Source organism: Acomys minous (genome assembly GCF_964271855.1).
Source record: "Acomys minous genome assembly, chromosome: 9".
NCBI lineage: Eukaryota > Metazoa > Chordata > Mammalia > Rodentia > Muridae > Acomys > Acomys minous.
In genome coordinates this window covers 63,377,223-63,394,270 of record NC_140490.1, presented here as the reverse complement: position 1 = coordinate 63,394,270, position 17,048 = coordinate 63,377,223, and the positions used below count along the sequence as shown (strand labels likewise).

Here is a 17,048-nt window from a genome sequence, read left to right as displayed (position 1 = left end):
ATAAAGACTTAAACACTCTTCTAAATGTAATTATAATCCAATAAGGTAGTACACAATATCTGTGTGTATATGTGCACATATACAAATGCACAAGTGTGCTCAGACACACATGTAAAGGTGTGAGCGTGCGCGTAGAGGCAAGAGAACAACCTCAGGTGTTATTTATTGGGCACTGTGCACCTTCTGAAGACAGTCTCTCACTGGCCTGGAACTCACCAAGTATGCAAGGCTAGCTAACCTCTCCAGGGCTGGGATTATAAAAGCAGAGCACCTCATAGGGTATTGGGGGGGAGTGGGGGTGCTTTTGTCTGTTTCTTTGTTTTAAGTAGATTCTAGGGCTGATTTTTGGTCCTTGTGCACAAGCACTTTATCAAGTGAGTGAGTTATCTTCTGAGCCCAAAATTTCAACAACATATTTAATATAGTGATTAAAGACTACAGAAATATGAAAAGAGAATCCTTATTAGTTTATAAAATAAAGTCTAACTCCTTATAAGAAACTAGTTTTTTATTTCTCAGTTATTTTGGACTCTTTAAAATAAAAACAACTTCTTGCAAATCTTATAGTAAATCAGGTAAAATTTATTAGCAAATCTAATGTAAATTATATGTAAGGTGTTTTAATATTTGTATCTTAATAGAAAAAATATTGGTCATAGTATCTCATTGGAGCTGTGTAGCACCTTTCCCACAGAGCTTTCCTTGCGAAGTCTGTCTATCCAGTTCCAGTCCTGGTGCCACAAGAGTGCTGTTATACTTCTCCAAGGACACGTATCCCTGAGGCCACAGAGAAACATGCATAGCATCCAGCAATTAACTCTGTATCAATGGCCTTTCAAATCACAACACTATAAGACCCTACTAAATAAATGGCTTTTCAGTTACATTGGTCCACATTGGCCTTCCAAACGATGGCATCATTATTAACATACTTTCACTCCCACCTCTCTTTCTCTCTAACATTTGTACATTGACTTTCACTAAAGTGTTTAGTTTTATTTAGAACATTAAGTCTGTTCACTGCAATTTTTCACTTTTAAAAATGTATTCTGTGGGTTACATCTAATCAAGTTGTTGGCCAAAATGACCCCATGGGAACTCCCAAATAACCGAGGCTATAGCCAAGACTATAGTACTACAGATTGTTCTCCACAAGCTTATGATAAGGCCTTACTGCTGAAGACAACACCTTCACAGCTCACTGAACACAGAGAAGTCCAGCTGGAGCCTACGTAGGGCCTATCGACTAAATATCCACAGGACCAGAACACACTCTGCACACTACCAAAGGAGAAAGGTAAACACCATCTGAGCTACAAACTCTTGGATCTACAGTGGTGACCTGCATGCAAAATGTGCTAATACAATAGTGGCACAAGGCTTGTGGAACAAACCAACTAATGTCTGATTGGATTCAAGTCCCATCCCCCACACTGCTCATGTGGCACAGAACTTGAGACTAGATAGTCCAGGGACATGGGGGAAAACCAAATACTACTGCTCTGCTAAAGAAACACAGCACTAACAATATTCTGCTATATTCATGGATCGGGGTCTTGCTCAGCCTTCATCAGAGAAGCTTCCTCCTGTAGTAGATGGGAATAAACAGAGACCCCCAGCTGGGCAATGAGCATAGAGTGACCCTACACGGGGTGTCTCCATCAACTCTCTCCCTTCAGAGCTCAGAGAGCCTTGAGGAAGAGGCAAAGAGATTATAAGAGACAGAGGGGATGGAGAACACCAAGGAAACAAGGCTTTCTAAGCACAGCAAGATGCACACATGAACTCACTGAGATTGTGGCAACACACATAGGGCTTGCAAAAGCCCAAGCCAAATAGGGTACCAGCAGTGAGAGGGGAAGAAGACAAGCCCATAGCCCCAGCCCAGAAGCTATCTCCAACTGATAACTGCTCACAAAGGAACAATTAGTTTGATACAGCAGAGTCTCATTGCGGATACAAACAACTCTAAAGGCCAGGCCTCACAGCCAGTAGTAGAGAACCAACACAAAACAAACTTAATAGCATTTTTGGAGGCTCTTTGATTCATAATGCATTTTCAGGGCTGTTTTTATTTTAACTTTAAAGTTCCTTTGCATTTATATTAATTATTTCCCATTTTGTATTCTTATGGAATTTCTATGTGTCCAAATGTGTGTGTCTCACCAGGCGCAGCGGCACACGCCTGTAATCCCAGCACTGAGAGAGGCAGAAGCAGGCTGATCTCAGTGAGTTCGAGGCCAACCTAGTCTGCCAACCAAGTCCAAGACAGACAAGGATACAGAAAGAAACCCTATCTTAAAGGGAAAAAATATTAAAAATGTGTGTGTGTGTGTGTGTGTGTGCATGCATCTTTATATGTTTCTGGAACTTTTTCTTTGGCTCTTTTTCTTCAATTTGTTTTGTCCTATTCTGGTTTGTTTGTTTGTTTTTATCTAATTTTAATTTCTTTTAAGTACCTGTTTGTATCCTAATGAGAAAAAGGGTGGGATTTGGTGAGTGGAGAAGCAGCAACGATCTGGGAGGAGTTGCAGGAAGGGAAATTATTATCAAATACATAGTATTTTTTAAATCTATTTTCAATTAAAAACAAGAAAAAATACTCTCAATATCAAAGAGGAAAAAAAAATGTGTTCTGATCTCCTACAGCACTGCTCATCTTCCATCCACAACGCAAAGCAACACATCTTTGACTCTGCCGCCCTTTTCCATCCACTTTCCTGAGTCCAAATGCCTGAACTCGTCCTACTCAGCCCACAGCACGCTGTGTCAGGCGCAGCACACAGAGAGAGGGACATGGAGTGAGGTATGTAAGACAGCACAGAGGAGAAGCTGCTTTTGCCTTCTGGGACATAAGCTGAACAGGAAGGTCGGCTAGATGCTTTCTCTGCCTCTCTGAGCTAGTACTTTCACCACAGAAACTGGCTCCTGAGTTTTCATTGATAAAATTGATTTTATTTAAAAACAACACTTCCAAGTTTATCAAAGCATCACCATTGGCTAAAAAAAAAAAAATCTCTGCAGAGAAATCTTGAGTAAAATGTTTTCTGACTCAACACATACCTGAATATCTCAGCACAAATATTCATTATTAATGCATACAATCTACAAAGTCAGAAACTTGAAAGGATATTTTAAATATTTTTAAAGCTTAACCTAATAAAGTTTCATTTTTTTCTTCGATTATAGGCTATATAAAATTAGCACCAGAAAAAAATGAGTATTTTATAAACTGTGCTGCACTATACAAATGTAAATGATCCTGGTGATGAGATAGAAAAAAAGAGATAAATAATAAAAGTTAGTTAGCAGTTAGTTATACAAAGATAAGGTAATAATATTTTTGCACTGAATTTCATTTTTTTGTTATTGTTCTGTTTTCTGTTTGGTTTTTAGGGCAGGGTCTCACTATATAGCTCTGGCTGGCCTCAAACTCACAGAGATCCACCTGCTGAGGTCTGCTTCCTGAGCGCTGGGACGGTAAGTATACACTACCACACCAGGCTTCCACTGAATTTCATCAGAAACTCAAGAAGAACTCACAAATCAAAACTTTTCTTCTTGTGTTTCTATGGAGTTTCTATGGACTCTATTTATAACTAAGGAGGTAGAAACTGACCAGGCAGCTCTCAGTTGACATGGCTACCAAAATAAAGACCTCCAACTCTACCAGCAAAATTCACTGCCAATGTGCCAATGGCTCTCTTTCCCTCTCAAAAATAGAAAGCTTCTCATACAGGCCACATGTAAGATCCCTAAAAGGGAATTCTTTTTTTATGTTGGAAAACAAAACTACTCTAACAAAGGCTACTTAATAGTAAATTTCCTGCTGGGCACAGTAGTGTATGCCTGTAATTCCAGCACTCAGTGAGTTGGAAGCCAGCTTGGTCTACAAAGCCAGTCCAAGATAGTCAAGGCTACAGAGAAACCCAGTCTCGAAAAACCAAAATCCAAAAACCACAACAACAAAAGTAGATTTCTGTACTGAATGGCTCTTAAAACACAAACTCTAAGAGACCAGATAGCATGAGGCAAACACATAAGGCTGTGCACATCTGCCAGAAGCCGACTCTGGGGCAAGCAAGCTACCTTGGTAGTGTCTTCGTGCTTCTGTTTATCTTCCTTCCCCGGTCTCAACCTTATTCTAAAGCACAAGGTAGGCTGTGCCAGTTAATCCACCTGTTACTTCAAAATTATGGAACTACCTGACATGCACTAAGCTTTTCAGAAGGTCAGCTCCCCTTCCTACAAACACGTGCAAAACCTTTACACTGAGACCTAGCCCAAGCAGAAGGAACATTTGTCACATTTTTCACTTCACTCTATACTGGAGTAGCTGAAATCTATTGCGTTTACAGCTTTCCACACATTCAATCTATTATTTGACGGTTTGTTTATTTGTTTGCTTGCTTGTTTTGTTTTGGTTGAGAAACAGTCTCTCCATGTAGTCCTGACAGTCCTGGAACTCGCTATGTAGACCAGGCTGGTCTCAAACTCAGAGATCCACCTGCCTATGCCACTTCCCAATATTTAATTTAAAAAAATTTAGGAGTGCTGGGCCTGAAGACATGCATCATCACACCCAGATTACTCTCTGTCTTAATATAATTTACTACATAGGTAAGGTTGACATGTTCATATGCAGTGACATCACCACAAGCGGATAAAGGAAACTGAGATAAGCAAACATTTGCTATTGCTGCTGTTTCTAAGTAACTTTATGTAACAAGCATTATTTCTGTCAGCCTCAACACAAACTTAAATCTCATTTTAATAATCATTATAGTCAGTAATATGATCCTTGGATGTATTTCTTAAACAAACAATTCCATATATAAGTCAAATACATGTAACCAACCTGAGACACAAAAAGTTAAAGATAATTCAAGCTGAGTGGTCCAAGCCCTAAAGTACACTTTAACCACTCCACTGCCCTGTCTCTCTTACACCAAGCACTTGTTTCACATATTAGTATCCTTAAATCAAACATAAAATGTTCCATTCTGACCTGACATGACAAAGTATTTCTAAAGCATAAATTATAAATTTTTAAATACAGCAGATCCTACCTCTCTATATTATAAAAAAAAAGAAAAAAGAAAAAATACCCATTAGAAATCAGCACTGCCTACAATAACTTTTAAGATCTAATCAAGAATATAAAATTCTTCCTTTTGTATCTCGACAAGCTCCCAGAACTGTACCCATGAATACAAAGTATGTTCACTACATAATTGCTAAATGAATAAACTACATATAAAGACACAAAAAAACCATGAAGAATTTAAAAGACTAGCAATGTTCAAGCTTTCTGAAACTAGGACACTCAAGATAAACACTCAGTTATGATTTCCATAAAACTGTCTACAAACACACATTATCCACATGTTCTTATGAGGCGTCCAGGGGGTGAACTGCCCCACAAAGCAAAACGCATATGCAATACCCATGTACAGCAGACATAAGTCCACATTAACACAATTGTTCGGAAATACAGTAACCACCTAGGGAAGCGAGGCCCATATTTCAATACAAGACAAAGCAATGGTTAGGAATTCTTTGACAGAACTGTATCATGAGGGATTCTAAAAGGACTCAGAAAGCCTAAGAATTAATGCTACTCTATGAGCTGAGGCCAGCCTGGTCTACATAGAGGAGGGAGACAGTGAAACACTATGTCAAAAAAAAAAAAAAGGAAGGAAAGTAAGGAGAGAAAGAAAGAGAGAGAGAGAGAGAGAAAGAGAGAGAGAGAAAGAGTTATTCTTTTTTTTAAGATTTTATTTATTTATTTTATGTATATGAGCGCTCTAGCTGCATGTACACCTGTCCACCGGAAGAAGGCTTTAGAGGGTATAGATAGTTGTGAGCCACCATGTGGTTGCAGGGAATTGAACCCAGGACCTCTGGAAGAGCAAACAGTGCTCTTAACCACTGAGCCATCTCTCCAGCCCCAGATACAGGTATTCTTAAAGAAGTCTTCTAGAGTTGTTCCCAGAATCAATTACGACAAACATAAATGCACCCATCTAAAATCTCAGTACTCACTCAGGAAGCCTAGGCAAGAGAGCTGCTGTGAGTTTAAGGCCAGCCTGGGCTAAAGAGTGGAAAAAAAATAAAAGAGAAAATGTCTATTGTCACTTAATCAGCATAGCTCAATATCATGTCCCAAATCTTACTCTCGGGTCACCTGCTTCTTATATTTCATGCGTGAAAACAAGATGATTGCCACAAATGAAGACACTGGAAATAACGTAGCAAGATCTCAAAAAGAAATAGTTAAGAAACAATAACCAGAGCCTTACTAGGGGGAAAGAAAGCTCAGCATATAAGAACTGCCTCCTTGAAGAAGGGCTTCCTGATATGTAGGCATTCAGATCACACTGCTACTAGTTTTTGAGACAGTGTCACACTCCACAGCCCAGGCTACCCACAACTCATGGTCCCCTGCCTGAGCCTCCCAAGTGCGTCTGCAGGCCTAGCCAGACCACATTACTTTAAGAAGCGTTAGTTCCCATGAGGAACGTTCACCTATTTGCCACCTTGCCAATTTAATTCTATGATTTCCCATTACCCTTGATACTAACTAGTTGTTCTGAGTGATGATTATTAGAGGAAAACATCATTTGTCTCCATGGGATCCTCCACAGGTGGCGTGCTTGCCTAGCATGCTCCAGGCCCTGGGTTCTGTGCCCAGCGCTGCACAGAGAACCAGGCAGAGCAACAGAAACTCAAGGTCACCCTCAGCTACCTGGGTCATCTGAATCCCTGTTTCAAAACAATTTTTTTTCAAGTTATGAATCTTACCCTTTGCAATGACAAATGGTAGAAAGAAACAAGTAACAACTTCTCTAAATCTTTATGAAGTTTTACTGCAGAATAATTATTTACTGGACTCAGAGTTACAATCAGCAACTTCAAGTGTCTTAACCCACATCATCTTTCTTCAGCAAACAGTAAAATATCTACATGTAGCTATTAAGAAATCCTGACTTAGCTGGGTGTGGTGGCACACGCCTTTAATCCCCAGCACTCGGGAGGCAGACGCAGGTGGATCGCTGTGAGTTCAAGACCAGCCTGGTCTACAAAGCGCGTCTAGGACATTCAAGGCTACGCAGAGAGACCCTGTCTCAAAAAAACAAAAAAACAAAAGCAATTCTGACTTACCAGGCATGATGGCACACGCCTTTAATCCCAGCACTCGGGAGGCAGAGGCAGGTGGATTGCTATGAGTTCTAGGCTAGCCTGGTCTACAAAGCATGTCCAGGACAGCCAAGGCTATACAGAGAGACTCAGTCTCAAAAAACCAAAAACAAACAAACAAAAAGAATTCCTAACTTCTCCATAAACTGTTTCCAATAATCTTTGTATTCAGTACATGAAATCTAAATTTTACACCTGTGTTATATCTACTATTATTTCAGGCTGATTAAAAAAGAAAAGGAGGAGGGCTGTGGTGATGTCTCGGGGTAAAGCACTTCCGGTGCCAGCTAACTATCTGGAGCTCCAGAACCCACAGTGCACATATGCACAATGAGTCTAAAGCTAGACTGGCCATAGTGAGATTAATGGGCTTTAATCCCAACAGAGGGAGAAGGAATTCACATCAATCTCTGTGAATTCAAGGCCTGCCGGTCAAAGCCGAAAGCTCCAGACCAGCCAGAGCTACATATGACTCTCTATCCAAATAGTGAAAATGTGTGTGTGTGTGTGTGTGTGTAAAGCTGTATACAATCATCCCATTATGTTATTTAATATATAAATTGTACTACTCTACATAAAATAAATACAGCTTCATAAAAATAAAATAAAGACTGCTACAAATGGGACTGGAGCTATGTCTCAGCAAGTGCTCTTCCAGAGGGCCCAGGGTTAAGCCCTGGCACCCACTTAGCAGCTCACCTCTGTCTGTAACTCTAAACCCAGAGCATCGAATGCCCTCCTTTAGCCTTATGTGAACTTCTTGTACCTTTTCAAAATAAAAACGTTATACAGTTATTTGAAAACACAATAACCAGAGCAACTGAGACGGCTCAGTGGGTAAAGGCACCTGTCACTAAGCCTCCCCATGGGGTCCCACAGGGGAGAAAGACAGGACTCAGTGGGTAAAGGCACCTGTCACCAGCATCCCCATGGGGCCCCACAGGGGAGAAACACAGGACTGCTCTCCTGAAGCTGTCCTCTGACCTCCATATACATACCATGGCACATGTGTAGGCACACATGTGTATGCACAAAATAAAATGTAACATAAATAAACAAGCTAACATAAAATAAAATAAAAGTCAAGAAATATGTAACCAGGTATCCAGTAATATATAGTAGTTACTAATGTTCTGCCTTCAAATGATTAAGCCCCTTAAATTTCTGGGGCTAGACTACCTGTCTCCAAAATCTGCAACCCTGAAATTTAATCAACAAAATACATTAGGGATCTCATTACCTGTAATCTTATAACCATAGGCAGCAAGCTGTCCAGCCATGTATTCTCCATCTGAATTATTATGCGAGCAGCCCCATGTTCGTATCCAAATTTTCTGTATGCCAGGAATAGTGCTGTTAGGTAATCAATTAAAATAAAGTGAGTATCTGTGAGTGATTTTGAAGATAAAAGCCACTACATGATTTTAGGACACATTACACAAAAAAACAAACTAGAATCAACTTACAAGCTCGGTACAAAATGCATCAAATTATTTTAAAGTTTGCTGTTACAACGAAACTCCAAAATTAAGGGACAGTGGCCAGTGAACTAACTCAGCAAGTCAAGGCACTTGCTGTACAGCCTGGCAACTTGAGCTTAAGCCCTGAAAGCAAATACAAGTGGAAGGAGAGGCCCGACTCCACAGAGTTGCTCTCTGATCCCCCACATTCACCATGTCGCTCACGGTCACACTCTGTGCTCCCTAGTTGAGTATCAATCTACTTGACACAAGCGAGAGTTATCGGAAAGGAAGAAACTCAGTTGAGAAAATGCCTCCATAAGATCCAGCTCTAAAGCATTTTTTTAATTGCTGACTGATGGGAGAGGACCCAGCCCATTGTGGGTCGTTCCACCACTGGGCTGGTGGTCCTCGGTTTGATAAGAAAGCAGGTTGAGCAAGCCGTGGAGAGCAAGCCAGTACGCAGCATCCTTCCATGGCTTCCCATCAGCTCCTACCTCAAGGACCCTGTCCTGTCTGAGTTCCTGTCCTGACTTCCTTCAGTGATGAACAGTGCTATGAAATGTAAGCCAAATAAACCCTCTCCTCCCCAACTTGGTTTTTGGTCATGGTATTTTGTCACAGCAATAGAAATCCTAAGACTTATACACATTATGCACAAAGACACAATACATGTTTTAAAACTAAAATCTAGATAAAATAACCTCTGAATCACAAGAAGAATCTCTATGTTTAAACAATGTCCTTTTGCATGTCTTGTTACCAAACTCTAGTACTGGAAATGGGTTGCCTCTAATTGAGTTATTGGTCAAAGGGGCCCATGTGAACCCCAAAACAACCCAGGCTATCGTCACGGCTATAATACTATAGATTGCTTTCTACAGTCTTATGGTAAGGCCATAACCCCTTCACAACTTCTGCAGCATGGAGAAGTCCAGTTGGTGCCTACCTAGAGCCTTCACTCCTACTGACTAAATGTTCACGGTACTGGAAGGTACTCTGCACACTACTGAAAAAGAAGGTTAGATACTAACCCAGCTACAAACTCTTCAATCTACAATGGTAACCTGCAAGCAAGATGCACTAGTGCAGTGGTTCTCAACCTGTGGGCTGTGACCCCTTTGGGGACTGCATATCAGACATCCTGCATATCAGATATTTACATTACAATTCATAACAGTAGCAAAATTACAGTTACAAAGTAGCAATGAAATGAGGAACTGTATTAAAGGGTCAAAGCATTAGCAAGATTGAGAACCACTGTACTAGTGCAATAGTAGGGCAAGGCTTGTGGGACAAACCAACTAATACCTGACTTGATTTATGGCCCATTCCATGAGATTGAAGCTATCCCCAACACTGTTTGGGTGGCCAACAACCTGAGACTAGGCAGGCCAGGAACCTAGGGTAAAACCAAATACTACTGCTCTACTAAAAGAACAGAGAAATAAAATGACTCTGATGGCATTCTGCGGTGCCTTTTTGTTTTATCTTACTATTTTATTTTATTTGTTTACTATCATACCTTAGAAGCCTGTTTGTTTTCTAATGAGAGACAGAAAGGGGGTGGATCCAGAGGGGACGGGATGTGGAGAAAACTGAGAGGAATAGAGGGAAGGGAAATCATAACCAGAATATATTATGTGGAATAAAATCTACTTTCAATAAAAGGAAAAAATTATTTCTAAAAAAAATTTTTAATTAAAAATAAATAATGTCCTTTGGATCCATGAGACGGTTTAGCAGATAAAAGTGCCAGCCACCAAGCCTGATGACCTGAGTTCAGTCCCAAGAACAACATGTTAGAGGAGAACTGACTCCTACAAGGTGACCTCTGACCCTCACTTACATGCTTTGGCATGCATACAATAAATAAATAAAATGTAATTTTTAAATTTTTAAATACAGATAAAAATCCCCTTTCAAGCCAGGCAGCACACACCTGTACTCCCAGCACTTAGGAAAGGGAAGCAGTAGGACGAGAACTCAGGGTCCTCACTGGACCTGCGCGACAAGAGACCTTGCCTCAGAAATAGCTCTTCTCTGGACTGTAGTTTTAATTCCTACTAACCATGCCTACTAACGGCTGGCAACTTTTAGAGATATGCACACCAATGATCGCACAGAAAATGGCGGCAGCAGCAGTAACACCAAAGGAGAAGTAAGGGCTGAGGAGATTGGTGAAGTCATTAAAGTGCTGCCCTACAAGCATGAGGCCCTGACCTGGGAGTACTGGACTCCCAGATAAAAGCCAGGCAAAAAAGCATCTGTAACCTCAGGGCATGTTGGAGAGAAGACAGGAGAATCACTGGAGAGCCCAGGCCAGCCTAGCAGAACCAGAGCTCCGGCTTCAGTGAAAGTCAGGTTCAAGAAATAGGTGAAGAACAATCAAAAACGACACCTGGCCGCTCGCTCTCTCTCTCTCTCTCTCTCTCTCTCTCTCTCTCTCTCTCTCTCTCTCTCTCCCCCTCTCCTTCTCCCTCTCCCTCTCTCTCTCTCACACACACACACACATGCACACACACACACACGCACACACATGCACACACAGGCACACACACACACACACATGCACACAGGCACCTGCATATTCTCGTGAACACATAATATACATATACAATACAAAAATAAATAAAAAAGGTGCGATCATTTCTGCACTGTCGTGCTGGACTCTTACTGTCTAGACTCCCACCACAACAGTAGAAACAGGACAGTGACTTTTTGTGTCCGGTGCCTTTGTCCGATCCCTAAGCATTCACTAATATGCTAAAAATCATCACATGTCCAAACCACCACTGTCACATAAGAGTTACAAAATTTAATAAGTTTTTAAATTTGCAATTATAACAGGTTTATACCGACTATAGTTGAAATGATTCCTAGTGTCCTATCACCTTTCTTTAAAGGCATTTAATTTGCTGTTTTGATTTGGTTTGTTTTTAATTAATTCTTGGCAATTCTCTACTACGCATTTTAATCATATTCATGCCCCTAGCATATCCTACATTTACTACCCATCCCCTCGCTATTTCTTCATTTTTTTAACCTATTACTTGCCAGATTTGAAGTAATTCAATTTTTTTAAGCTCTATGTTTCCTACTAAAAATAAAAAGATCCTAAAACTGGAGCTATTGCACATATGGTGTAGCCCAGCAGTGGAAGCCTCTCCCCAGCATGGAAGTGGGTGTAATTCTGAGGAATGCTTACCTGTCACTTGGTGGTCTGGGCTCTTCTTGCAAATATTTTGGTGTGTTCCGCCTTCGTACTTTGGGAAACACATGCTTTCTTGAAAAATGTCTGTCTTGTGGCTTTGAAGCTTCCTGTGACATGATATCTTCTATGTCATCCAGCAGAACATCACAGGATGCAGAAGGCATCTTTTGTAGCACATAAAAAAGTCACAAATAGCACAGGCTTATCAAAATCTGCTTAGCATTGTATTGGTAAACAATTCTCACCAACCTTGAATCTAATCGGCTCTTTAAAGCCTAACTTCACAAAAAACAGGATAATAGACTCAAAGATAAAACTGTGCAAGTCCTGCCTTTTAGTTTAGAAGACTAAAACTGAACTAAACCTGTCATAACTAATACCATGGAAGGAAACGTAGACAGATCTTTTCAAGAGAAAGAAAACTGAAAGCCAAACAACTCCCATCAGCCATTGCTGAGGCCAATGACCCCAAGGCTTCCAATGCTGTGAGGAAACCTCAAGCGTGGCCTTCTGAAGGAATTGGTCTGCCTTTCTTTAAGACAGACTGGTGTGGCTGGAGAGATGGTTCAGCAGATAAGAGAACTTTCCTTTTGTCGAGGTCCCAGGCTCAGTTCCAGTACCCACGTGGAAGCTTACAACCATCACAAGTCCAGGGGATCTGACACCTTCTTCTAACCCCCTCAGGCACCTGGCACACTTTTGGTGCACATACATACATACAGGCAAAGCACTCATATACATAAATTATACATAGTGAAAAATTATACACACACACACACACACACACACACACACACACACACACTGCCAGCCAATATCCCTGACAAACACAAATGTTAACATCATGAAGAAAATACTTGCAAACCAAGCACAAGTATATATCAAAAAGATCAAATTGGTTTTATCCCAGATGCAGAGATGGCTCAGCATACTTTAACTCAATAAATGAAATAAATCATATAAATGAGTTTAAAGATAAAAACCACATGATCATCTCAGCAGATGCACTTTCAAAAGCCTTTGACAAAATCTAATACGACTTCATGATAAAAGTCCTAGAGATATTTAAGTATCATGAAAATGAATATTAGGAAAAAAGGGTAATAGTTAAATAAGGCAAAAAGACATCTTAAAAACTCTTCTCAAAAGCACAGAAAGTCAAGTTTCACAGGGGAACAAAGACAGAAAAGACAGAATATGATAAAGCAGAGGTTCCTTACACAGGTGACTTCTTAGGGGACTTTTCATAATATCAGCTTCCCAGTCCTAGATCTGGAGGGCTCATTCTGGGGAGCTTTTGGAAATTACAGCCAACGATATGAGTTCAAGAGGGAGAGGAACAAATGAAAGAGCAAAGAACAGAGAGCAAACGACCAACAATTAAGCCCTAAGCCAGCTGAATCACTATCTGGGAAGCCATGGCTGCTAACCAATGTGTGGTGTTAGTAGTGTTCACACGTGATGCCCAGAGCAGCACCAGGTGGAGCTGAATGAAGTCCTACACCCTCACCATAGCCATGCTGAACCAGGTGTTCTGAGTAGAGCCAGGGCCAAGCAGCCCTCTCATAATTTTGTTTGATAGCCACAGTTCTAGGATTATTATTTCATAAAGACTTACCAGAGGGCATATCAAATACACAGTACTGAGTCAAATAATTTTTAACGTAAGTATAAAACAATTTAATGGGAGAGAGAAGTCTTTGCAGCAAATGATACTAGAGCAACTAGAGAGCCACACACAAAGAAATGCAGCTGGAGCCCCACCTCAAATCATACTCATAAATTAACTCAAGGTGGGCTCCAGACCTAAACTCAAGGACCTTCTAACGAACACAAGTATAAACTCCTAGTAAGACACTGGTTTCTTAGTTATGACACCAAAAGTACAAGAAGCAAAAGGAAACAACAGGTTAGACTTCACCAAGATTAAAATGTTTGAGCCAGACACGGTGGCACAGGCTCGTAATTCTGGCTCTTGGGAAGTAGACACAGGAGGAGAAACTTAAAGGCTGTCCTCAAATACAAATCAAATTTGAAGCTAACCTGGCAATGTGAGACCTGTTCTCAAAAAGAAAAACAAACAGCCAGCACTCGGGAGGTAGAGGCAAGTAGATTGCTGTGAATTCAGGGCTGGCGTTGCCTACACAGTTGAGTCCAGGACAGGCAGGGTGACACAGAGAGACCCTGTCTTGAAAAATCAAAAAAAGAAAAACAAACAAACAAACTAACTCATCTGCTTCAAGAACAACATGAAGAGGTGCAAAGACAGCCCATGCAGTGGGAGAAAACAGTCACTTGTATAATATGATACTGGCCTCATATCAGAGTAAATAAAGAACTCAAAAATACAAACAATCCAAATTAAAATATGCAAAAGGCATATGAACAGACATATTTCCAACAAAGATATATAAGTATCTGATAAGCAAATATCAGTAAAATTAGCCATGAAGGAACAGCCATTCAAAGATACTAAGATACACCACGTCACATTCTCTGGGACAACCAGAATCACAAAGTAACCATGTTAACAACAGTGAAGCACGTCTCACAGAAAGAAAAAAATAATCAGGCCTGGCATGGGAGTGCACAACTTTAATCCCAGCACTTGGGAGCTTGGTCTACCTACATACAGAGTTCCAGGTTAGCCAGGAACACACATTAAGACAATCTTTCTTTCTTTCCTTCCTCCCCCCCCCTTCGGGGGTGGGGGAGGGTGGTTTTGGAGACAGGGTTTCTCAGTGTAGCCCTTGCTATCCTGGACTCACTTTGTAAGACAGGCTACCCTCCAACTCACAGAGATCCACCTACCTCTGCCTCCCAAGTGCTGGGATTAAAGGCATGGCCCACCACACTAAGCAACAATATTTCAAAATATTTTAAAAAGAAAGAGAGAGACAGATGGGGGTGGAGTGCAGAAATATAATCCAGCTAGAAGAAGTACAGAAACAAGCCTTCAAAAATGTTGTATTTGGGCTGGAGCTAAAAGCATTGATTGCTCTTCCAGAAGACCTGGGGTCCAATCCCCAGCACCCACATGGCAGGATCTGACACCCTCACAAAGACATACATGCAGGCAAAACACCACTGCACATAAAATAAAGAAATACATAAACTGTTGCTAAGAAAGCTGTATTTATCCGCCAAATAGAGAAGTATGCTATAACAGAAACTAAGCAACAGCCAAACAAGACAGCAAAGAAAAAGAGCATGCCCATGCTTCCTAATGAAAATAAAAAAGTAAGGAAGAAATACGAAAATGGCTCTCCAACTTAGTTATATAGAGACCTAGTTTTTACAAAATTATGATTACTAAGAGACCGGGACATCTTTCTTCATATTCTAATGTAACAGTGATCACTCAAACATAAAAGATTTAAAATAAATTAATACCTTGATTATCTGAAACTGATCTCAAGTCCTCTTGAAAGATAAATCTGTAAAATTAAAATTAATTAGAACGTGCAAGTATCCTGTAAATTCACAAAACCATTGAAAGACCTCTTTACAACTTCCCAATAAATAAATAAATAAATAAAGTGCCGCGTCTGGCCACTATGAAAACTGCTACCCCGCACTGTAATGCCTGAGCACAGTGAAATTCACCAAGAAACAAGTGTTCCCTTGAGATTAAAAAAAAAAAAAAAAAGTAAGTTTTCTAAGCAAAAGAGCGAAGTGGGGGGGGAGGGGGGCGGGGAGGCAGGAACACGGCCAAAAACTCAAGCGACCTGCCCCTATGCTCAACTTCAGTGTAAAACCCTCATTTACTGAGAGTCTTATCATGTAGCACAAATGCCTTCTCTAGAAAAGCGAGGAAAGAAATGAGGCTAGACCAGACTGTAAGGCGCTGGCTCTGCCAGCATCATCTGCGGCCACAAATAGCCTCGGAGTCCCAATGCCAGCTGCCAAGTCTTTTTCAAACTGCGAAAACAAGAAAGCAATCGGCCCAGAGAGGAAAATCTGAGGAAATGAGACTCCTATAAAAAAAAGCAGCGCGGCCCACAGTCGCTGGGAATTGGTACATTTGCCCCTAGTATCCACAAATCCAGAAACTCACCTATCCAAAGTGAGAGAAAAGCCACACGCCACTGTCAGGAAACTGCACAGACTTCAGATGGGGCGCGCCATGACACTTGTGTCCCGCCGGGCTTATTTGCGCATGCTCCGCGACGGTGGCCCGGAGAGGCCAAAACGAGTGCTTGTTTCAAGTTTGCGTTTGCTTCTAACTTTATAATTGTTGCCAAATTCTTCTAGAAATAAAGACAAAAAAATGCTCTCCTCCGTCATTATGTTCTCAAAGTGTCTTATCAAATAATTTATACTGAGACCTTGTAACTGTCCTGCTCAGTCAAGAAATTAACATAAACATCTCGCCGTTTATTATTATTATTATTATTCATTCACAAAAAAAGGAGCCTGAGAATTTAGTATTTACTAGAATAATTATCCCCGGAGTAAACCTTTTCATTGCATCCATTACATTTTACCAGTTTCCTCCTCTTCCTGTCTATCTATCTATCTACCTACCATCTCTGTCTCTTTTGAGACAGCATCTCTATATATAACTCTGACTGCCCTGGCACTCATTATATGGACCCAGCTGGCCTCGAACTCACAGAGAACGGCCTGGCTCTACCTCCCAAATGCTAGGATTAAAGGCATGTACCACCATGCCCAGGATATTTCCTTCATTTCTAAGGGAAAAAAAAAAAAATAAGCACAAAGCTGGACATGGTAGTGCATGCCTGTGATCCCAGCACTTAGGAAGGCAGAGGCAGATGGATCTCTGTGAGTTGGAGGCCACCCTGGTCTACAGAGTGAGTCCAGGACAGCCAAAGCCACACAGAGAAATCCTGTCTCAAAAAACAAAAATAAAAACAAAAAAACAAAAAAAGGAGGCGAGGAATGGTTGTTCAATTGAATAACAAGACATTTAACACAAAGTAATTTGGGGTGTCATTTGTTTTTAGGGAAACTTGGGGGTTCTTGTTCTTATTTACTTAGATTTTTTTTTTAAAGTCTCGCTTACTCACTTAGGCAGTCCTCGCTGGCCCTCCAGCTTTTGCTCCTCCTACCTCCGTCTCCTAGTACTGGGATTGCAAACTGTGACCCGCTGCACTAGGCTTATGCATCAGCCTCTGCAGTCTGGCTTCGTGCCATGATCTCATAAGGAT

At 40.9% G+C, this 17,048-nt stretch overlaps 1 protein-coding gene across 1 annotated transcript in view; it reads right to left on the bottom strand.

Annotated features, from left to right (window-relative positions):
• Positions 1–16,124, bottom strand: part of CDKAL1 (CDKAL1 threonylcarbamoyladenosine tRNA methylthiotransferase) — a 543,702-nt gene extending 527,578 nt beyond the window's left edge. The window contains exons 1-4 of the mRNA XM_084796106.1: positions 15,932–16,124; positions 15,268–15,311; positions 11,869–12,038; positions 8,441–8,553 (exon numbers count right to left, since the gene is read on the bottom strand). Of these exons, the coding sequence (XP_084652232.1) occupies positions 8,441–8,553; positions 11,869–12,038 (283 nt within the window). The 5' untranslated portion in view covers positions 15,268–15,311; positions 15,932–16,124. The remainder of the gene's footprint in view (positions 1–8,440; positions 8,554–11,868; positions 12,039–15,267; positions 15,312–15,931) is intronic.
• Between the last annotated feature and the right edge of the window lie 924 nt (positions 16,125–17,048).